The 24,752-nt window shown below is 39.9% G+C and overlaps 1 protein-coding gene across 3 annotated transcripts in view; it reads left to right on the top strand.

Moving 5' to 3' along the window:
• Positions 1-24,752, top strand: part of HELZ (helicase with zinc finger) — a 171,919-nt gene that overhangs the window by 135,701 nt on the left and 11,466 nt on the right. For all 3 annotated transcript variants that reach the window (XM_006110582.5, XM_006110581.5, XM_006110583.5), the window contains 6 exons: positions 1,016-1,209; positions 5,828-6,035; positions 10,584-10,660; positions 11,779-12,346; positions 12,771-13,005; positions 13,498-14,011. In XM_006110582.5, the coding sequence (XP_006110644.2) occupies positions 1,016-1,209; positions 5,828-6,035; positions 10,584-10,660; positions 11,779-12,346; positions 12,771-13,005; positions 13,498-14,011 (1,796 nt within the window). The remainder of the gene's footprint in view (positions 1-1,015; positions 1,210-5,827; positions 6,036-10,583; positions 10,661-11,778; positions 12,347-12,770; positions 13,006-13,497; positions 14,012-24,752) is intronic.

Raw genomic sequence — 24,752 nt, 5'->3', positions numbered from 1 at the left:
AACCTGTGGGTGTTTGAGCCAGTCTTCACTAGCAAAATGGCTGTGTAAGGGGATCATGATATAAAATGATAGTGCTCTAAGGCCATTTCTACACTATGCAGAAGATTGACGCTGCCGTTGTCGATCTTCCATAGTTCGACTTAGTGGGTCAAGAGAAGACCTGTTAAAACAAACTCAGTCCTTGTCGGTACCCCTGCTCCTCATGAGGAATAAGGAAAGCCGACAGGAACATTTGCTCTCCTTGGCCTCCTACTGTGTGGACAGTACGGAAATTCAATTTAAGATATGTCGACTCCAGCTACGTAATTCACATAGCTGGTGTTGTGTATCTTAATATGACCTTCCGCTGTAGTGTAGACCAGGGCTAAGTGTTTTATAACATAGCTGGGACTTAGCTGGATGTATGGTTAGATATGGCTCTATATGGATATTATACAGAGTTATAACTTACTGAATCACGATATTCTATCCAAGTAGTCTACAGTGACTTCATGGACTACCCTGCCAGGGACCCTTAGGCACACAGCTGCTACAATTTAAAGTGCAGTCCGTGCAGCTCTCTGCTTTGCAGGGAGAGGGAGGCTTTGTGTGATCTTCCCTCTCCCACCCCAATCCTCAGCTGCTATTGGCTGGAAACAGCCAGCCAATAGGAGCTGAACCCAGTGAATCTCTCAGCTCCTATTGGCTAGAAACAACTAAGTCACAACCCTCCTCCCTCACCCAAACTCTCTCTGACCTCACACTGTCTCGTGCCCCCCTGTCCCTACCCCATGCGTCCTTCTGCACCCAACCTCCATCCTAAACCCCACATCTCTTCCACAGAAAAGTGTGGACCTGGACCACTGTCCAACATATTACAGTGGCTATCCACCAAAAATTATTGCCCACCCCAGTATAAAGAGTTATTTAGTGAATTTGTGAAGAGGGGTTCTTTTTTGGAAGGGTAGAAAAAAAGTCACTGAAGTTCTTCATGTTCTTTTCCTCCCTTTGTGTACCTTTCTTGTTTATTTTTCAGTTCAGCCCAATCCTTCTGTCCTAATTGGAAATCCTATCAGAGCATATACTCCTCCCCCTCCTCCTCTTGGACCTCACCCCAACCTGGGGAAATCACCAAGTCCTGTTCAAAGGATAGATCCTCACACTGGGACAAGTATTCTTTATGTACCTGCAGTCTATGGAGGAAATATGGTCATGTCTGTGCCTTTGCCTGTAAGTGTTTATTTCCTTATTTCCTTCTTTTATTACATAGGTAAAAATCAATACAAGGCTAGTTAGTGAAAAGTGTACCAGCATCCTGGATGCTTATTTGGGGTTCTATGGCTAAGAATTTGTGTGGTGGTGACCACCAAACCCCAAGGGCTTAATGATGTTGCTGCTACAAAGAATATCACGCATCCTAAAAGGGGTTTCATGTTTAAGCCATATAAGGTTTACTCATGTTAAAATCGAATGAAGATGGTCATGATTAATTACTGGCCTTTTTAGGAGATTGCAGGAGCAGTTGAGATATAATGATGAATTATTGAAAGCTTTCTGAATAATATTGTTTCATGAGTATTAGTTGAATTTGCAGAGAAATAGAAGTGACAGGGTGATTTCCATGTAGGGATATGAAGAGAGAACTTTTGTAACGTTTCAAAAGTCCTCATCTTTTATAAACCACAGAAGCCGTCCATAACAGCCCTGTTTTCCAAACAACTTATATTATCATGGTAGCCTTTGTACTCAGATTTCCAAATGTATGAGGTTAGCTAATTGTACTATTGATCTACCCAGCCTTCTCCCTAGATAAAAAGAGTAGTACTCTGTGTACACTGTCTGCCCAGGCTCCCCACATGCACTAATTAAGATAATAATGTACAGGTTTGTTTTTTGTTTCAGTGAGTTGAATTTTAAATTAATACAAATCTGAATCCCATTTTGGAAGATCATGACTCATACTTCTGTTACCATAAATATACAAGGAAAATTCAACTTTAAGGAGCACAATTTGAATGATCTTATATACAAATAATAGTGGGGTTACTTGTCTTTTAGCATGTTGAGAAAGTGTATGGCTTGCTCTGAGTACTTAGAACATCAAAATTGCTTCTCTTCATTGTGTATAAGGGCTTGTCTTGCTTGCATCACCACGGTAATACAGTGTAGTGCTGCAGCTACGTTCTTTAGTGCTTCAGTATAAGTGTACCTATGACCACAGGAGAGGTGGTAGCTATATCCATGGAAGAATTATTTCATTGACTTAGCACTGTCTATGCAGGGACTTAGATAGGCTTAAATAAGTTGCTTGGGGTATGGATTGTTCATACAGTTGTGCAACGTAGTTAAGACAACCTAATGTTCTAGTGCAGACCAGATCTATCTAAGAGGCATATTCTGATTTCTCTTTTCCTGTTGTAATTGAGGAGACACTGAATTCAGTAGAACTACATCAGAGTAAAAGTGGTATAAGATTAAGTTCAGACTCTAAATACTCATCGCAGACATTCTCATTGCTCTATGCAAAGTAATCTTTGTGCTGTACGATAACAATATTTGCTCTAAAGCTTGTGACTTGAATAGCTAGGACTATAATCCTATGTATCTGAATGTTGAACAGCTGAATATGTTAAAAGGACCTCTTACTGTGGCTAATTTGACTGAAAATCTAAGAGTTTATGCTTCTAGTCTTTCATATTCTCTGCATGTAAGTCTGATTTTCAAATCCACTTTTGTGATGCTTCACGGGTGCACATCAGAATTTCCTGAAGGAATATGAATAATAGGAGACGTATCTTTCTTTCTAGAGCATCACAAAAAGTGTATCCAATTCCCCAGCATAGAGCTGTTGCTTTATGACTTTCACACCTTTTGAAATGGTCGTCCGGCTAAACCAAAACATACTAGCCAGTAGAAGATGATTCTCTCTCACTTTGCTTTAGGTGCTAAAATATTAACAGCATATAAAAATTCAATTACAAACTGTTAATTGTCCAACTGATTGATTGAGAACTATTAATTTTCTTTTGTGGATCACTTGTGCTGCTGAACTGACTCTGTTATTCTGTTATGCCTGATTCGGTTATTGATCACATTGGCATGGCTATATCAATGGATTCCTCTTACTTTTTTTTTTTTTAGACACAAGTCAATATTCCCTTTTGCTCCTCTCTCCGTTGGATGTAGCAACTATTGAGTCTGAGTGACTTTACTCACAGTCTTCCCAAATAAGTTTATCCTTGAAATGTCGAAGAGGAGGCTATAAGTTGAGCCTTCATCTTGCGGTTTCTGTTAGGTTGCATGAATTACTTGCAGAATTATACATTGATGTAGCACCAAAGAGTGTTCTAGACACTTCACTGTATAAAAACAAAAGCATGTTTCCTCACTTGAAGACCTTACAATCTAACAGTAAGAGCCATTTCGAGAGAGAGAGGGCTGGGGGGCTATAGCCAAATGTATGGGGCTTCTTCTTCTTCCCCTTACAATCAGGGAGTGAGGGAAAAATACATTGTTTGTGTCACTTACTCTTCTGCCCTGTCCTCTCACCAGTTGGGAGTGAGAGAAATGCACGCAAGCTGTGTCCTTTCCTCTCGCTCCCTGATAGTGAAGGGAAGGGGAAAAAGAACAAGTAGGGTCCCGGTAAGTGCAGCTGTAGCACCTTTCCGAAGTGGTGCCCATGGTAAGAGCAGAAAAAAGTAGGTAGGGAATTGAGTAAGAGAGATTGGAGTTACAGAAATGCTGTTGTGTGGTAATATAGTTGTGTACATCTTCTTAAAGTTTCTTTGGGGGTAAACTATATGCATACACAGATGTTCATATAATTTCTTATACATTTGTAAATATTCACATATAGCTAACATTTTTAATGGTTATGTAGGTTCTTTATGGAAATGCAATTCGTAGCTATTTGGGAGCTTGCTATAAATCTGGGATTTCAGCTCTGTATGCCCAGACCATCTGGCAACTCTTCTCTTTTTTTAAGTAATAACGCCACCGATTTCCATTCATTAGGTCAAATAAGTAGAGCCCTGCAAATTCATGGATATCTGCTTTATATCCGCTGGTACCTGCAGATATGGATGTGGATATCCTTGGATCATTTATGTGGATGTGGATATCTAGAACTTTGCAAATTTGTGACTATCCACTTTATATTTGCAAGTATCCTCATCTGCGGATATGAATGCAGCTATCCACAGCTCATTTTTGTGGAAGCAGATGCAGATTCAAATTTTATATCCACGAAGAGCTCTACAAATAAGTTTTCTTTTTACTAGGTTACCAGAAGTCTACATATGATGGTTAAATTTAAATTCAATAAGAAGGCCAGCAGCTGTATCTTTATAATGCTCACTCACTTTTTATTAATATCAAAACAAGATAATTTAAATATTTTTCTGTTTTACAGTTTAAGGCCTAATATATTCCTATGTACCTCCAGTGGAAAAAAAATATGAAAATATCAATATGTTTGAACATGCTCCACCCCGACCCCTCGGGATGGAATTTTAAATAATTAGGTATGAAGGTCCACATATTATTGAAATGTCTACTTTCAGAAAGAAGTATATTGGAGATAATTTGAAATTGCATAAACGCAACTGGAGGAAGCACGTAGCTCAAAGCTACAATTCAGGATCCAGGTTTCAAGGGCAAATATTTACAAACAATCTTCTGAATTACTTGGAATATGCTGTGTTCAAAACAAATAATGAAGGGATTAATTTATTAAAAATATAATAAAATGACTGAGGCCATGTAAGATAAAAGAGGCTATATCTATCCTCTAGGGCATTTTTCATCTTCACAGTAAAAAATGAGGGAAATTGTCTGCTGCCATTAGTTAAGGATGGTTTGACACACTCAGCATGGATGATTAAATTCATTTAATTCTCTTTTGATTCATGGAATCACCTTTTTAAATAAATTTACACACAGCATATATTGAACTAATTTGATCCAGAGCGTCTTCCTTTTCAGCTTTTAAGGAACAAATGCACAGTATTTTAAAGGCCCTGGAATTCTTGATTTCAAAACGTCAATTTTATTTCAGATAGGAAATTGTACCCTGGAAGAGACTCTACAGTGACTAAAATATGTTCCTTAACTAGAGCCCTGCACAGATATGAAATTTGTACCTTCATCTGTATCTGCAAAAATGAGCCATGGATATCTGCATCCACATCCGTGGATATGGATTCCTACGGATATGAAGTGGATAGCCACAAATTTGCAGGGTCTTAGATATAAAATGTGTACCTGCATCTGTATCCACAAAAATGAGTCACGGATATCAACATCCATACCCCTGGATATAAAGCGCAGACCCATAACATAGATTCTTAGGTGCCAGTCCTTCAGCATATAACATGTGGGAGGACTGCTCACTGAGCCCACTAGAGCCCCAGTGATTTCTCTGGGGCTTTTTGTGAGCAAAGTGACCTGCCTGATTATAGTATCATATTCATAAGCCACACTTTCCATCATTCCACTTACATATTATCTAACCTGTTCTTGAATATCTGCAGTAATGTACATTGACTTGCCCAGTTATTTAATCAGTTTCATCTGCTTGTATGCACTTTCATGATCTCGCCTCCTTCCTCCATGTAGCCTTCATTTTTGGTTTATCTCACTCTTCAGAAATCATCTTTTCTGTGATCCTTGCTACTATGCCTGAACTTTTTGTTCTTTATTCCTGATTATCACTCACATGTACTTTATTATTTAATCATCATCTCTAATATGAACAGGTGCTTCCTGATTGTCATAGTAATTGTAGCTGACACTGTGCCTATTCTTAAATGTACACTAATGTATTGCATCTTTTTTTAAAATTACATAGGTACCATGGACAGGGTATCAGGGTAGGTTTGCAGTTGACCCTCGACTCATTACACACCAAGCAGCTATGGCATATAATATGAACCTGTTACAGGCACATGGGCGTGGATCTCCTATACCTTATGGCCTGGGACATCATTCACCAGTTAGTATAGGGCAGCAGCAACTTCAGCATCAGGAAAAGGAGCAACATGAACAAAATAGAAATGGTGAGTTGAATGTTTCTTCAAATACCGCAGCAAGTGGCTTCTTGTTTGGTGAGCGCATCTGCAGTTCAGACAGAGAACTGTGAGAAACCCATTATTTTTAAAATGCATTTGAACGTGCCTGACAGATGCTGAATTTGACAGAAATGGAAACTTGTTCCTCTGTTTATACCAGGGGAGGGCAATAAGCAGTTCGCAGCACAGGCGCGATTTGCTGGGGCTAGCTATTGCCAGATGCTTTATTTACCTGAATGTCCACAGGTAGGGCTGCTCCCAGCTCCCATTGGCTGTGGGTTGCCATTCCTGGACAATGGGAGCTGTGGGAAATGATGGCCTGGCCTGTGCCACTTTCCTCAGCTCCCATTGGTTGGAGGCGGTGAACTGCGGCCACACTGGGAGCTGGGAGCAACCAATCCTATGGATGCTGAGGTAAACAAAGCATCTGATGGCCCATTAGGGGCTAACCTCGGTGAACTGCATTTGGTTTATGAGCAGCTTATTGTCCACTCCTGGTTTATGAATAGGAATGATGATCTCAGGGCAAGGTTCGTTGTGCCATCCCCATCTTGTGAACATCAGTTCTGGTCTTCAGGGGCCTGATAGGGCAGTTCATTACCCACAGCTCATTCAAGTACCTGTTCTCTTCCATGAGGCTTCCCACGGAGGTGTTTTCTTATGGGATGTGGACATGAGGAAATAGATACAAAGATAGAATATTTTGTAAGACATTTGCAAATATATTATTCAGGAATGGTTATTTGTGGTGCTGCCTAACTAGGAAAATAGCATAGCGTCCTTAGTGTTTGGAAATTCAGTCTCTATTTTAGGCTTTATTGTGCTATGAATTGTGTGTCTGTAATGGGATGTCATACAAGGTTGTAGACCAGATTACTGACTGGTGGTAGTGGAGGATTCATTTATTTGAGTGTGATTTTAGAATTGGACAGAAGCCTGCTGGAGTATCATGAGAACCCTAGGGTTTTGGTTATTGAAATGTTGTATATGATTTTTTTTCGAACATAGATGGAAAAGCATTTATGTTCCAATGTATAAGAAAATACATTTCCAGACCTGAAATGATTTAGGGCTTAAAATATAAGTCTCTCCATTCTGGGCATTGAAGAGTGAATCTGGAATAAAGTCAAGTGGCAGTGTGATCCTATTTGAGATTTGGCTACCATTTTAAAATGATGGATACCACTTAAATTTCTCATTAAACTGTTGTTATGATCAGAAAAAAAATAACTGCATAAAAATGCCACCTTCATACTCAAGAGATTGTCTCCTGCCGGATATTGTGAGTCATATTTGCTTGCTATAATGACAAAAAATAGTTTACTCCTTTTGTCCTCTCCAGCAATGAGAGGATGAGCTGGAGTGTTTCGTCACTCATGTCACCAGCAGAATTGCAAAGTACATTTGTATTGTGGAATGTTTACTGAGGCAGAGAGAATGTAGCTTGACTTCAGATCTCAGTAACAAGTACAGCATAGGCAATGGGGCGGGGTAATGTTTAATCTGTAGAAGGATGAATCTTTTCCCCCTTACTTTTGCGAGTAGTCCCATTGCCTTCTCTGAATACACAGTGCACAAATAAGAGGAGGATTTGGCCCACACTGCGAGAGTCTGACATAGTGTCACTGAGAGACAATAAAATGGAACCCCATAATACTATTTGCATAAAATCCTCTTTCAGAGCAGAATTATATCTTAGTGCTGAAGGCTTCTATCAGAATTGAAAGATGCTCTGAATCCGTTTTTGCTGTTAGGATGGCATTTTTTCATTTGAGCTATGTATTGCAAAATCCTGCCCCATTAAATATTTGAAAACTTGGAGGCTGAGATAGAAAACTGAGGCACTTTCTGTAATACCAGTATACTAAACATGTAAGCTGCCACAGTAGCACACAAGGAGACATTATTACAATATTCCTTTTCAAAGAATTGCATAGTTATTGGACTCTAAAGAGTTCACGGAAATGGTCACATGAAGGAGGTCTCATTGAAGTTCATTAAAACAGGGATAATATAGAGAGAAATCCAATATGCCTTGCTTGGTGTTATTTTCCCACAGTATTCTAGGTTTCAGAGGAGAATCCTCAGAGAAATTGATTTTGGCCATGGCAGTTCAATAACTTGAACTTCAGTAAGCTAACGAGGGGACTGGGTTCTCGGAGGACAAATTAATCTCGTGAAATGCATTTGACAAGACTCCTTCTCTTCTGTGGGTCACCCAAAAATCTGATAATTTGGAGTTGATTTGTGCAAGGGCAGAGCACATTCCCTTTCCATTAATTGAAACAGGTGTTGAAGTCTCTTAGCACTTTGAAGGACAGCTGATTTAGCCCCTCATTCTGTGGCAGCAAGAGTCAGAGAATGAGTAGCTTCTTTTCTGCTGACCAGTGTGAACCAAACCCTCTTACTGTTAAGTTTGGAGGTGCCCTTGATAGATGTGCTGGGAAGTAAGGTTGCAAGGTAAGTTGCATGAGAAGGCCAGGTTCTGCTCTTAGTTAACACCTCTCTGCATCTCAAATAACTCAGTGACAGAATGTGTTCCTATATAAGCATATGGTTTTATTGAGTTATCTCTTGTTTGATTGGATACTGTCTAATTATGAACATAATAGCCAGCTAGACATTTTTCTAGCTAAATTTTGCAGCATCTTAACTTCTATTGGAAGAGTCTTATTCTGGATATGGATTTTTAGTGCCTAGTTAATAGTAGAAACTTTTCTTCCTGTGCATTAAGAACTAGGAGCAAGAAGAAAATACTTGTCTAATCTTTTGAAGCTAAGTTTTTGTAGCTATTTGCCCTTAAAATCTTTTTTTTTAATTTCCACAGATCCTTTTGTTAACAAGTATGGAGCCATCATTTTTCTCCCTATGTATCTTTTTGCCAGGTAGCTCATTGAACTGGTAGCTAGCATAGTTTTATTATCCACTCGGTTTGCTTTGCTTTCTCTGTATATTGTTGTGAAGCTTTTCTGACCCTAGAATAGTCTTCAGCTTTTTCTGAATTATACAAGAGAGCTGAAATTTTTCCTATTCTGTGACCAAAAATAAAATAAAATAAAACTACCCTTTGTGTTTGAAACAATACATAATCCTACATTCTTCAATACCACAGGTAGCTGATCAGACTATTTCAATTACTACATTCAGCATGTTTTAAAGAGCAAGAATTGTTCCATAGAGCAAGAATTCTGCCATAGGAGAACAATGTATTACAGAAAAAAAGAATTGTCATCAGTACTCTACAGGAGATCGAAGAGAAACTATAATAGCAAAACTCAAAAATCAGCATTTCAGTGAAGTGAACATTGTTAGCAAAGTTGAAATGACTGTTTCAGGAACACAAAATGTTACTAGATGTAAAAGCCTATAACATATATCTTGTCCCATCTTTTAAGTATTCTTTTCTCATGAGATCCTAAAAGCCTTTCTTGATTTGCCCTTATAAATGCTGTTTTAAATGAATATCTTTTAAAACTGAATATGCACTTTACTTATCTCCTCATTTCCATGTAAAGTTTAAGTGCCCTACCTGAAAAATACACTTAGATTGATTTATACTGTCATCATGCAACTGATATTTTTAGCAATTAGAAAGGGAAGCAGTTTTACTTAAAAAAATAACATTAAAGCATTAATTCTTGTAGTTGTTGAGATTTGTGGTTTCTTTACCATGTACTTTGATATGAACATTTCTGATCTCTTTCATAGGCCACCATCAGCTAAAAAGGATGTTGAGTTGTTATGTGTAAAGTACAGGTTTCAGAAAAAGTTATGGCCATAATATCTAATACAATAAATGTCTATTATATGTTTGTTTTCCAAATATATAAGCTGTATTTAGGGAATATACTTAACTGATCAGATGCAAGATTTCTAATATTATTGCAGCTCCTTGTGTTGCATAGGTTAAGATCAATAGTCCAATTTAAGGGTCTTGTGTCAGCCTTCCCTGAAAAATTGATGTTCATCTTGCCTAAACCTAAAAAGATTAAGCTGAACTTGGGGTTCAGATTTTTTATCCTTCAGACTGATATCTTTAACATCATTTCCCTGCCATCTCACAGAACTCCAGTGATGGATGATTTTTAGGGACGGTCTTTGCTTTAGTTTAAACACTGCGTAAAAGTTTAAACCCAAGACCAGCTAAGGAGGGTATTTTTACCTTTACATAGAAAGCAGTCTGCATTTGTTTGGATCGGGGTCACTGAGCTACCAAAGTTAAGAGAAGGGAGAGGTTAGGATAAAAGTTCCTGTGTTTGGTTCATTTCTATTTCTCTTGGACAAACTAGTGATTACTTTCTCCAGGAGTAACTCCATTAGCCCAGCTGTTGAACTGGAAGAGGTACTTCATTATGATTCAAATACAAAACTGAAAACATACAGTCTAAAAGGAAGGCGGGCCATGAAATGTTGTATGTTAAGTTTCTGACCCCATTACTTTAGTTCTAAGTCTGCTCATGTCTAAGGAAAACAAACATGTTAAAATTTTATTTTTCTTTACATACATAGAAAATAATGTATAAATAAATATTTTAGGTAAAACCGAAAACAGTGCTGGACCCGAAATTAATAAAATTCGGACACCTGAGAAAAAACACGTGGACTCCAAACAGGTCTGTTTTGAGTTTATTTTCATCTTATTTCTTCTTCCCTTTTTGGTACCATCTATCTCACATAGCACAGTAAGGGTTTTGTCATATCTTCTCCTCCTGTTCAATAGGCCCCCTCCTCTGTCAGCCACCACATTTCCATCCCAGCGCAATAAATGGGATTTTCTTTAGAACCCATCAGTGCTGTTCGACATTAGTTATTGTCGAATGACAGTAGGTCTTTCTTCCTCTCCTCACCCAAGAGCAAGAGAAAATTTAAGATTTGAATCTGATGATTCAAATAATATTAATCCTATGGTTTGCAATTTGGATTTCACTGGCTACTAATATAAATTTTAAAAAATAAAATGTATTGATTTGTAAATGTTAAGTCCAAACACACTGGAATATCCCTGAGTGTTATTAATTTAAAATGTTTAGAAATTAATGTACCTTTTGATATAAATGTCAATCTGGTAGAAGTGAAGATTCAGAAATCTTCAGTTATTTTACAGGAGAGTAAGAGAGTAGTATAATGTACACTACAATTTCCATTTTAGGAATAAAGGCGTGAGTCATATAATGGAGTGTTCTGAAGTAAAATGTTGAGAACTGGCAAATAATTACTTTTTCCATTAAATATTTGGTGTCTGTGTCCTAGAAATAAAAGCAAAAGGCTCAACATTTGACAGTTGCCTATAATTAGCTAAATTAAATACGATCATAAGGAAACAGCTGCTAATTCATCTCTGCAATAATTGTAGCTACAGAAAGAAATTTGATGATGGAAATGTCTGAGTATGGTGTTTAAATATAGAAGAATAAAAAGAAAATATGGTGTGCACTTCTTAGTTTACACCTTGTGAATAGTTGTGAAGGAATTAGTTTTCTCTATCTAATGGAGAGATATTTCAGTTTAATAAAATATCACAAATAGTTGACAAAATATGCCTGCAGTTTGACAAATAAAAAGAATATGTCTAACATGTACAATACTATCTTTCTCTTCCTTATTTTTCGTACGTTTCTGAAGTTTCATGTGATTGAGTCAGTGTTAATGTGTTTAGTGCAGTACAGTCATAGCTAACAGTGATTTTTGTTTTCTTAAGTAACTTGGAAATGTTTTCTATCCTTTGTTCTAGGTTGACGTAGAAGGAAATTCCCAGAATAGAAGCCCAGAGTCACGTTCCAGCATTGGTTATCCTAATTCTAAATTTCATCGCAAAGATAATCTCAACCCTAGGCAGCTGAATCTACATCTCACCCCACCCCACCCACAGTATGCAGTCCCTAGTCGCCACTTCCAGCACCTGTCCCAGATCCCAAGGCAGCCGTACCCTGTGCAACCACAGCAAAATCTTTTAAGTCAGCAACAAAATCATTTGCCTGAACAGCAAAACCAAATACCACCTCAGCAGAGCCAGGTAGTCCATCAGCATAATCATGTAAATCAGCAGCCTCCACAACCTTCACAGCTTTCCCCCGCTTACCAGATGGGCCCCAACCAGTCTTTTTTTAATAACCCAGTTCCTCATCGACCACATTCTCCTGCAGTAGATGCTGTGATTTCAGAACATCATCCCCCACCCATGTTGCAAGAAGTCAGTAACCCTTTGAGACCTATTGCACAACACAACCCAATGTTGCCATCTCACTTGAACAACTTCATTGAAGAGAGTCCTGCGGGATTGCCCATAGGAGAGACATTAGGTAGGTACCATTTCTGTTTTCCACTGATGCAAATATAGCTACCGTAAAGTGAAAATGAATAAAGTGTTTATCTGTCAGGGGCATGGCTGTATGACTTTAAAGTTATGGATTGGTCATTGTGTGATCAGGAATAATTTGTTTCTTAGGGTATATTTTAATATGTAGTTTTTCATTACGAATTTCATGTATACATAGTCTTTCTAGGGGATTTAAATATCCAGGTTATGAGCTGTGATACATTATGGAGTGGTTTATTAATAAACACATTTTTGGTGCTGGCAGGTTTGGAGATTCCATTGTGTACCGTCTTAGCGCTATTGTTTTTCATTTAATATACCACACAGTGGGATCCTCCTTTCTGGCATCAAATGGTTTGAGAAAGGGAGGTTGGGTAAATGTTTGTATTTTTGTAACTGTTTTACAGATCGTATGCATGGAAATGTAGCTTTGGAAACATTAAGGCAGCAGCAAGCAAGGTTACAGCAATGGAATGAGCATAATGCCTATCTCAGTCAGGGCAATATTCCATATCCACACCATCACCATCCTCACCTACCACATCTTCCCCAGCAACCAATTGGATTGCACCAACAGCCTATTAGGGCAAACTGGAAACTTGCCAGTAACGCAGAAGATGAAACAGAGGCAACATATTCAAGGTATCTGTTGATTGAGTTCTCAAAGTACTGTATTTAAAAACAGAACATAGCCAACCTTCATTATAATATCATCATCGGATGCCAGGCACTATCAGTCCAGTAAAGAGTTGTTGTTGTTATGATGTTTAATGTCGGCAATAGAACTGGATACATTACAGTATTATTATTAGTAGGTCCTTCTAGTTGGAATAGAAATATCAGAAATTTTCAAACCTTCAGAAAGATAGTTTGATCATTGAGTTTTGGTGGTGGTTCTGGTTGGTATCTCAGCTCAGCAAAGTCTTTTGTCCTTAATTTCCAATTGCTCATAATTATAGTCTTTGAGGTTAGACTTGATGTTGAGCACATTTAAGTATAATGCTTTGTATGGTTTGTGCTTGCAGCCAGTTTGGTTGTGATGTCCAGTATCTGGTACTTCAGAATGGATGGTGCTTTGAGCGGATGCACTTTTTGCATTTCTCTATCTTAATAACATTTCTTCTATTAATACAGGTTCCAGGACTTGCTCAGAGAACTGTCACACCGTGATCAAAATGAAAGTAGGGACCTAAGTGAAATGCCACCTCCCCAATCCAGGTTGTTGCAATACAGACAAGTTCAGCCCAGAAGCCCACCAGCACTTCCTTCTCCTTCCTGCAACTCAAACCACAGCAGCCACTTTCCTAACTTCATTGAAAACAACAGAGACATTGAAATCTCCAACAATCCAGCATTTCAGCAGCATTTGCCCCAAATATACAATCCCCCTTTCTCAATGCAATCTGAACACATACCCCCACCTCCTTTGAAGTACCTGCAACCTGATGGATCATGGACCTATGCTAACCTACAGCAGAATCACCTAATGGGGCAGGGCTTTCATTATGGTATACCTCCATTGCCCCATAGATCACAACAGAACCCTTTTATACAAATACCGAATCATCAGCATGCAGTTGGTCAGGAGCCATTTCATCCGCTCACATCTCGAGCAGTATCTGCTTCTTCGCTCCACAGCTTAGAAGAGGTATGTGGATTTTAATGCATATCATAACAGTAGTGAATTGCAAGGTGTTATAGAGTAAAAGTTCACATGTTAAATGCCTATGAAAAAGGACAGTGTTGCAGCCACTTTCCCTCCCCTCATACAATCCACCAGTAGTTCAGATCTCTGTGCTCTGCCCTTTCCTTGCTGACAGGGAGTTATAGCCTGGCTTTTGGAAATTAAGAATTGAGCCGTCATCCTGCTCAGCTCATGCCACTGGGAGTTCTTCCTTGCTCTTCAAAGAGAGCAGAATAAATTCCTTATTCCATGTTGCTGAATAAAGCACTAAACGTGAATACTACTGTACAGTAAAACTCCAATACTCCGGCATCCCAATAGTCCGGCACTCCTGATAGTCCGGCATCAAAATGGCAAGAGTCTAATGAGTGAGCTTCGGCAAAAAATGAGTCACAAGGTAACAGCGGCAGCAGCTGAACTGAGCAAAAAGGGTAAAAAACGCTTAAAAAAACTAAAATATTACAGTATACAGGATGTACAATAAAAAGGGTTAAGAACACTTTATATACAGTATATAATGTATACAGTATATATATAACCAGTTTATAGTACCTCCTGATAGTCCGGCATATCCAATAATCCGGCACCACCTAGGTCCCATAGGTTCCGGATTATCGGAAGTCTACTGTATTGTGCTTGTTTTTGCAGATTCAGAGAAGTTAAATATCTTGACTAGAGCCACAGATTGAATCCTAGTAAGAGCAAATCTGCACTTAAATACTGCATCAGCCCAGCTGAAGTCGATGGGCAAGAGCTTCTCCTGTTGTCTTCGCTTATCTGCTTCTGTAAGAGGTGGCAGCTAAGTTAGAGAAGGAAGCTCTTGCACTGGCGCTTAGTTGGATCTGTGTTGCATGGGGATGTGGATTATTCACCCTGAGCAATGTATTTGTACTAAAGTAATTTTATAGCATAGGCCAGTGCATAAAACATGGTTAGAAGTCAAAATGTCCAGAGTGGCTTCCCACTCCGTTAGACCACACATCTCTGTATGAAATCTACTCCTTTGTTGCCAAGATTCGACACACTTATTATTTTCTTCCCTTTTGATGGCAGTAGCAGTAAACTAATAAAGTCCTTATAAGAGCTGTGCTAACAACACTGGATGCTTATGTAGAAGCAAAGTAAATCAATATTTAACTATTACAAATTAATTTTAATCCTTTGAAAACATGAGGGAGAGGAGAGATTACTCTTTGCCAAATACAGGAAAAAAATGTTTAAAGAATATATCTTTCTTCTGAAGATTGTCATCAGGCTTCTTCAAATAAAGGCTAGGGCAGAGTTCTATAAAGAAAACACAAAGTGCTAGATGTATTTTTAACACAGATTCCTGCTACAAGGTCAAGTTTCATGAGATCTGAATATGAGCAGTCATTTGAAAGCTAGTTTAGTTCACTCATTCAGCTTGACAGCTGTTTTTCTATACATAAAATCTAAAATAGAGTTGATGTTCTAAATCACGAAAGAAAATATTTGGTTAGTGTTTAAGCTTTCATCTACTGAGACACTGTATGAAACATTTGAACTGCTCTGCTGATCACTAGGCTTTAACAGTTTATCGATTTTACTTCAAGTCCACAAAATTACTGCTGGAAAAGCTGATTGTTCTCAAATTAGAGAAGACGGGTCTTCACCAGCATAGTATGTCATGCTTGGTTTTGTGTTTCTTCATGTAAATATACAAACTTAAAGACAAATGTTTGTTATTAATGATGAAAAAGAGTTAAACAGAGTGAACAGTACATATACTGATGAAGTTGTGCTTTAAAGTATACTTTTAGGTTTAGATACAGACAGGTAAGTCATAAAGTACAAATTACCTTGTTAAATGTTTCTGTGATTAATTTATAAGACATAGACATTTTTGGCAATACAAGTTTGCAGAAGTATAAAAACTACTCTTAATCTGTAATCCATAGGACCATGTACTAATTATGAAATTACTTCAGGTGACTGCTCTTAGTCACATTTATGTTTATTTTAACAGATTAAAACTAGAGATGCAGGGTTTGGAGAATGAAAGATATTTTGAAAAAGTTAAGTTTTACAGTTTTCAGGGCAGAGCCCTTGGAAGAATTTTGGATGACTTGGTGTCATGTGCCATAGTTTCACATAACAAGATACATCACAAACCCAGTCCAGCAAAATGTGAGGCATGTGTTATTCTCTTACAAAGGGTTGCAGTGCACATGTAGGCTGATGTCTTTCTCAAAATAACCATAAATATGACTAAGAACCTTTGTCTGCGGTGTGCAGTGTTCCTTGTGACTGTGCGGGCGCGCACCAAGAATTTGTAGCCCACCCACCTCAGCAGAGCCGTGCACTGGCTGCTCAGCTGTTCCGGAGCAGGCCTGTGTGGCGGGCAGTTGCCCCGCCCCAGGAGCAGCAGAGCAGCCACCATGAGGCCCCGGCCCCTAGCTTCAGCTCTTCCCCAAGGCTGGAGCTGCAGGTCAGTGGCTTCTTTGGTGGTCCAGGCCGGGGCTGGGGCCAGACCTGGAGCTGCATTGTGGGTGGCCAGCAACTCTTCCGGCAGCTGGAGCCATAGGGTGGGGGTCTGCTCTAGTGGCCAGGGCTCTGGCTCGGGCTGCATGCTGGTGGTGTCGTGAGGTGCAGGGGAGCGGAGGAGGGCGCTACCTGTGAGAGTCTCTTGGGGAGCAGCACCACTGGTGAGTGGCACACCTCTGAATAAGCATACATGACCTCATTGTTGGCACATAAGACAAAACTCCGCTCATAAATGGAAAATCTTAGAGGGAACATGCTGGTACAGCTTTTTAATGTTAGAAGAAGCTGCTGTTATTTTCTTTAGTTGATCCAACTGCATTGTAGAGAAAACTAAAGGCATTAATTCTACCATGAAGCTCTCTTGTAGTTTTCTGTTTTTTTAGTTTTATCTGGCTAATCCAAACTATTTCCTAGATTTTTATTTATTAAATCCTGTTCATTGCACTGTCAAGGCACTTGATGTCAAAATGTTTTTGAGTGCAGAGTGAAAGTTTTGGAGTATCCAGGGCTGTTAACACCTGCGTCCAGTAGGAGATTCTTGATTCTGGTAGACGGGTGTTAGTGCCCTCACACCATCAGTCTGTCAGCCACTCAAGCTTTCTCGTCAGCACTATGCCAGCCCTGTCTTTGCCTTGTAGGTTAACAAGATGTGCATTCAGTCCCCAAATCTCTTTGACTCATCCCTCTATGATATCCGGCCTCTGACAATGATTGCACACAGAAGTCCCAGATTCTCTGTGCCCAAAAGGCAGTGCATACCAGTTACCAATTTAACTTTAAATCACTGCCACTGCATAACATGCAGCACTTGTGATCACTTTTAACTGTACACATTAATGAGCCCAGGCTCATTGGTTAACCATGTACATGTTTACACTTTCACATCCCTGATGATTACTGGAAGCATCTAAGACTGAACTGGGGGAAGAGTTGGACCCAGGCTGGAAGGCTTTCCAGTTTGTTAAAGAAGCGTATTAGAATAACTTTGAGGCTCAGACATTACCTGTAACTGGTCAGACACTTTGCTGACTTAGACCATTCACAGGCACTGCTCACTACAGTTCGCTGTTCCCAGCCAATTGGAGCTGTGGGAAACAGCAGACCATAGGGATGTGCTGGCCGGCAGTGGGAGCTGTCGGGGGTAGTGCCTGTGGATGGTCATGGTCAGCAAAATATCTCGTGGCTTTCCAGCAGATTGCCCCGTGGGCTATAGGTTGCCAGATGCTGGAATTCATCTTAAACCATGTATGTAATGTTCCATAAGAAGTGGGGAGGGGATTAGAGGACTCAGAGGACTCAGTCTCTGATGCTTTTAAAAAATCGGGCTTCCAAAGAGAAGGCATTGTCAGGAAAACCAATGGTATTTCCCCTGTAAATCATAGCAGCTGAAATTAGATTGGTGTTCTCTCTCTCCACCCCACCCCTTTTTTGTGGGTGGCATAGTAGCTAGAAACTGAGGGGCATAATAGAAAATTTAATTCACAACGTACTTAGCTAATTTCCATTGACATTTCACGAAAGTGTATTTTTCCCCTTTACCAAGTGAAGATGACTGATGTACTTACTTCATTTCTGATTTTCCCATCACTTGTGTGCTTTTGACAGTCAGCCTAGTACAGTATAAAATAAATACTGATGCTGTCATCCCTTTATCTTTTAACCATAAGTACCATCTCTCTATTTTTAAGGGGAAAAAATGTGATTTTTGTACTTCAGCTTTGAATCACAAATGATCAAAATGTATACACTAGCAAGATGTTATCTTTGGATCTTGAAAATACAGTATTTCATATTGTAGCTGTTCTCCGTAAGGATATCTGATTCTTTTGTGTTCATAGAATCTGAGATAAACTTCTGGCAAGGTTTTTAAATTCAAGGTTACTATTTTCTCTCTGAAGATGTTCTATTTTCCTTTGCTTTTTTCTTTTTCTTTTTTATTTCAGCTAGAATAAGGGCAGTAGAAGGAAAAGGCGCAGTGGGGAAATGGAAAGTGTTTAAGGAAAATGTTAATGTGTCAGAGGTTTCTGTGTGATATCTAGGCTCAGTATATGAATTTATCAAGAATGGCTGGAAAGGAAGCAAAAGAACATTTTATAAAATAAGAGGGTAAGATTATAAAGATTTCAGAAGCTAATTTTAGACTTCAGTTTTTACTTATGCACAAAAGAAGACTGTTACACCCACCAAAGTTAACATTAAGAAACAAGGAGCCAGGGATCAGTGTTAGTAAACATCGAGATGTTATAGAGATGTTAGGTATAATTTATGATTGCAGCAAAAAAGTTAGCATAAAAAAAATCTATGCTAGAGTGTTTGAGAATGTCAAATGAATACCTGAATCTCTCACAGTCCTGGACTTTCCAGATGAGAATAAAGACATTCAGGGGAAATCAAGACCAATTAATAAATTAAAAGATAGAAAAACTATAATCCTTTACCAGATCCATTCCAGCAGTGTCAGTATGTAGGGTCTACACTAGATTAGGTCAGCATTGCTTAAGGGTGTGAAAAATCCACACCTCTGAGCAGCATAATTAAGATGACCTAAATCCCCATGTAGACAGCACTTTCTATCGACATTGGTACTGCCTCTTGGGGAGTTTCTACACTGAAGCACTACAGGGGCACAGCAGCGTTGCTATCGTGTTTTAAATGTACACAAGCCCTAAATCTCTGCCCCATTCTTCCATCTTTTCCTAATCCCCCATTGACTGGACACACTGTTTCAGTGTCTCCTGTGACTAGCAGCGCAGAGTATTTCCATGTGTACTGTATATCACCATGGAAATCCAGTCTTCAGACATTAGAGAAGGATAACTAAGGTCTTGACTATGCAAGACTTATGCTCATGCTTGACTTTATGTGCATCAAAATTCCCATTGAAATCAATGGGGCTACTCAATAAGCATATGTGTATGGCCTCAGTTTGACATTGCTGAGATTCAGAAGAAAGACAAATATATGGGGATCAGTTGCAAAACAACAGAAATGACCGACCTGGGCAGGCTTTCTGGCTTTTTCACCTAACAGCCCCAGTGTTTGTGCTCTTGAAGCAAGTGAGAATGAGTAGTAGAGGGCATTTTTAAAATGTCATAGTCGAGATGAATTTAAGAGGTGAGTTCTCACTGTGCAACAGCCAGTATTGCTGACATGCTTGCAGTGTGAGAGGAGAATTTTGCCATTGCTGAAGGTTTCTGCATGGTTTGGTTAATTTTCAGTGTTAGGGCTAAGTACAAGTGACATGCAGAGTATTCTCAATTCCCATTGCATTCACTGGGGTTTGAGTACACTCAGCTCTGTGTCATGGGGGCATGACCATAGTAAGCTTTCTTCTCTTGTTTTAACTCAAGTTAATTGACTGTCAATTAATCAAAGTAGCAAAAACACATTTGTAAGTGCTCCACAAATGTTTGATGCAAGATACACAGCTTGACTGTTTAACTTTATATGGATGCAGTCAGGGCCCTTTTTACCCATACGCAGAATACACCGCTGTGTAGAGAACCCGAAAATTTGAGGTACCACCAGGGTCCTAACATCTATCCACCTGCCTCTTCCTATTCTTGTTCTGTGGCTCTACCTCCTCCTGAGAGGATCTAGTTAACTTAAAAAGCCTGTCAGACCTAGTAGCAGAACACTGAACCTGCGAAAGAGCCATGTTAGTTTACAGGACCTTAGTTTAAAATTTGCTATAAAAATATTTCATTAGTGTGTTGCTGAAGATCATAAAATCACACCCTAAAAAAATCATCATTCCCCCACCCCTGCTGCCATTGGGGATAGGGGCAGTTTACAGTACTATGTAGGGCCCCATAAATCCTAAGGATGGCCCTGAATAGAGTGGGGGAGTCACTTGGGTTGCTAAATTCATCCCCAAAACAGGGCCAGGGTACACAGATCCTGTTGCCACTGTACGAGTTGCACAAAATAATGGTGCCACTGGATCTGAATGAATGCGGCTCCTGCCTTAGCACACCTTGGAGTGGCTTTCTTCTTCTGCCTATGTGGCCAGCCTGAAGGCTATTCTCTGTGGTATGTAGTGAGTGCTGGCCCACTTGCATATTCCTTGTGTACCAGGATGAAATGAGTGTAAAGCTTTTTGAGGAAGGACGCTGCTCTCACTTACTCGCGTGTATTTTAATTACCGTTGCCTTTGAATTTTAAAACCTTAAGCTTTAATATGTTCTGAAATACTTGTGTTTTAGGCAGAATATTTTACATTCTTTGCCTATAACTAAGTGCGGAGCTTAATGTGTGCATTTCATAGAATAGTTTGTGCATTTTAAGATTTAAATGATGGGCTGTGATCGACGGGTAATATGCAGTTTCCCTGCAGACTTCATGAAGAATTATCTCCTTGGGGCAACTATTATTAGAAACAAATACTAATTGTTGTAAAGTTATTAAAGTTTTATCCCATTACTCTACAGGCAGCGAATAAATGTTTATAACACAACTGCTTGTCTGCAATATGCTTGTCTTTTTATATCTGATGACCTGTGAGAGAGGTGTTATCCTTTTTTGTCATTAATCTTACCATAGACCTGAGATTGGAGAGAAGTTAGATAAGAGGAATATTTTACGGATTAAAGGGTGTTTTACACTGTAATTAATATTATCATTAGATCTAGCCATAGCCATACAGATGGGGAAGGATAGCTCAGTAGTTTGAGCACTGGCCTGCTAAACCCAGGGTTGTGAATTCAGTCCTTGAGGGGGCCATTTTAGGGACCTCTCAAGATCCCTTCCAGTTCTGTGAGATAGATATAGGTATCCTTTGTATTTCCTCATAAATTAGTGTTACAGTACACACTTTTGTTGTTTACACCTATATGTGCAGTTCTGACACAAAGTTCTTTGCATCAGTTCTATTTGGAAGGTGCAGAGAGAATCTATTTACTCATCAGAGATACCTGCAAGTAGATGCATGTCTTGTTGTTATGTTTAAGCTCCAGACATTTGTTTTCCTTATCAATAAAGAAGTCTGAAATGCTTTTCTATTTGGTATAATTCTAAGCCAGACTGAGGCAAGAAAGCATTGACATCTGTATAATCATCCAGTCATTTGTAGTTATTTTTCACCTGTTTCTACTTTTACTGAAGAACAAAAAAAAGTCACGGGGGGAACTGGATATAGTAGCTTAGCCAGAATCTAACTTATTCAGCAAAAAATTTTGTTTTTAAGATGAGACACAATTGATAAGCCCCATGGAATTGCTTTTTCTCTTATCCTATGCATTGAAAAATTGCATCAGCAGGAAAATCTACATCTATACATGTATTGTGTGCATACTGATGTGCGTCCTAAATAATGGGAGTAATGAAAATAGTTATAGCCAGTTCTGTTCCTGTGTAATTAAACCAAACAAATCTGCATTGCATGTTGGACTAAAGCCATCACAAAAATAAAATTGGTTTTCACTGTTTCCACAAACATAATTAAAAATAAAATTACTTACATGGATAATTTTAAAAATTGAGCTATGTGAGAAGGAATATCTAACGGGCTGATTTAACTTGTTCTATGTATCAACTTATTTTTTTGAAGCCCTAGAAGAGGATTAGTTGTAACATACTTGTCAAATTCTTGTTTTAAGGATTAATTTAAAAAACCTACATCAGGCTTCCTTCTTTCGACTTTGTCTGCCAGATCTAGCTGTATAGCCTCTGTTTATGGTAGATAATACATTTTGAATTCTCAGAGATGTCAGTGGGGACAAAATCTTTTTGAATGTGCATGTTACCGGCGTAACAAATTGGAGGGCCCTGAGCTTTGGGGACCAAATCTGGGCCTTAGGTTCCCCACTCTTGAATTAAGTGGAACCAGGCTTTCATCAACTGTTTCTGAATGATGAGCAGTACTACGGGCTTGCTCTTGTGCTCATACTAGTTAATGTTAATAGGATTTTTTCCGTATCGACGTTCATCAAGTTTATTTCAGACCATTTCTCCAGTTTGTCAAGATCCTTTTGAGTTCTAATCCTTTTCTCCTAAACACTTGCAACCCCTTCCAGGTTGGCATCAGCCACAAACATAACTATAGTTTCTATGCCATTATCCAAACCATTTATGAAGCTATTGAATAGATATTGATAAACACTATGAGTTTTATTTTAAATATGTACATTACATGGAGTTTAATTGTGTGGAATCATATGTGTAAGTGTCTGTGTTTCCTCAGGAATGGGAGGCAGAGGCATTTCCTTTTTGTGGCATCTTCTTATAGGTGACTGGGTCAGTTCTTCAATTAATGTGAACTTAATGTGAAATTCTGTATGTTGATTTGCGGTAACTCAAGAGTAATTCCCCACAATGCCATTTCCCAATAATGTGTTCAACACCACAGTTGTTCTAGTAAGTTTGATTGCTTCCTTACACCCATGGAACCTGGTGATTAAGGTAGCAGAGGCATGTGGTCCTCAACCAGGAAGGAGGTACCTCTGAAGGTACACAGAGGTCTTCCAGACGTACATCAGCTCATCTAGATATTTGTCCAGTTTTACAACGGACTACCTAAGAAGCACTAGTGAAGTATGTGCAAACTAAAATGTCTCACATTTAACTTGTTTATACTGTTCTATATATTGTGCTCCAAAATATATTCTGTTTTTTTATAATGTATAGTAATGAGAAAGTAAGCGATTTCCAGTACTAGTGTTCTGTATTTTTTATGTCTAATTTTGTAAGCAACTAGTTTTAAAGTGAAGTGAAACCTGGGGTCCACAAAACAAATCAGACTCCTGAAAATGTTATACTAGTCTGGAATAGGGTTACCAGGTAGTCTCAAAAAAAAAATACTGGACACACTTGATTGGGAGAGGGAGGGACTGGCCGGGAGGAAGGGGGGGGCCGGGAAGCAGAGCTGGCGGGGAGGGCGGGGGCAGCGGGGCCGGCCGGAAGAGATCAGGGTGGGGGGCAGCTGGCGGGAAGCAGAGCTGGTCGCTAGGGATGTCGGGGGCAGTGGGGCTGGATGGGTGAGATTGGGGGAGGGGCGGTCAGGGAGGTGGTTGGGGGCAGCGGGGCTGGCTGGGTGAAATCAGGGCAGCGGAGCTGGCTGGGGGAGATCGGGGTGGGGGGCGGCTGGCAGGAAGTAGGGCTGGTCGGGGGCAGCGGGGCCAGCCGAGGGAGATCGGAGGGAGGGGTGGCCGGCGGGAAGAAGAGCTGGTGGGAGGGGGACTTGGGTGCAGCAGGGCTGGCTGGGGGAGAACAGGAGGAGGAGAGAAGAACTGGCCGCCGGAAGCAGGGCTGGCAGGGGCAGCGAGGCTGGCCGCGGAAGATCGGGAGGAGAAGTGCAGGAGAACCGGCTGGGAGGGAAGCGAGCGGGGAACAAATTGGCCAGTAGGGAGCAGGATTGACCCAGGCACATGCAGATCCCAGAGCGCTGCCTATCCCACGCACGGTCCCGGCGAAGCGAGTCCAGCTGCGACTCCACCACGCGCTTCACCAGTGCTCAGGAGCAGGGACAGGGCTTCCCCTTCCTCCTCAGATGCAACCAGCTGTGAGGGCTCCCAGCACCGATCGCGCCGCGCCTCCCAGCCACTCCCTCCGCCCCTGCCAGGCTTCTGTTGGGCGCCCAACCGGAAAACCAAAAAATACCGGACATTGCACGTGTCCAGTATTTTCTGAATTTTTTTTACCGGATAGAGACCACAAAAACTGGACTGTCCGATAGAATACCAGACACCTGGCAACCCTAGTCTGGAAAGCCACTGTCTCTGTTAGACAACTCCTGTGAGCCATGTGCCATGGGAGTCTCTTCTTCCCTAAAACATTATCATAGCTATTAATCCTGCCTGCTGTATAACCAACGTTTTAAAGAGGCAAAAACATAACTTCAGAGCCAGAACCTGTGTGGCTGAAAATCAGTGTAGTTCCATAGTGGAATTATGTCTATGCCAAATAAAGATCTTGTCCCTCTGTGGTTTTACAAGCACCATGTGTTTAATACTAGGTCAGTGGGACTACTCGTGTAAGGTTTTCAGGATCCAGACCCTTATGGTGCTTTTAAACCTTTGATCTAAGGTACAAATGTAGAGATTTTTAAACTCTTCGCAGCAGCAACATATTGGCTTTCTCACATATACACAGTGTTCTGCCACTAGTGTCCTAAAACAAAATTGTCAAAAGAAGCCTTCCTGTTGGAGAAATTCAAGATATAGTTCAGTCAAACTTTAATTACATGGTATGGGATTGAAGGAAA

The sequence above is a fragment of the Pelodiscus sinensis genome, chromosome 20 (genome assembly GCF_052426305.1).
Source record: "Pelodiscus sinensis isolate ZL-2025 chromosome 20, ASM5242630v1, whole genome shotgun sequence".
NCBI lineage: Eukaryota > Metazoa > Chordata > Testudines > Trionychidae > Pelodiscus > Pelodiscus sinensis.
The sequence above is the reverse complement of the archived record's forward strand: the minus strand, read 5'-3'. Positions and strand labels throughout refer to the sequence as shown.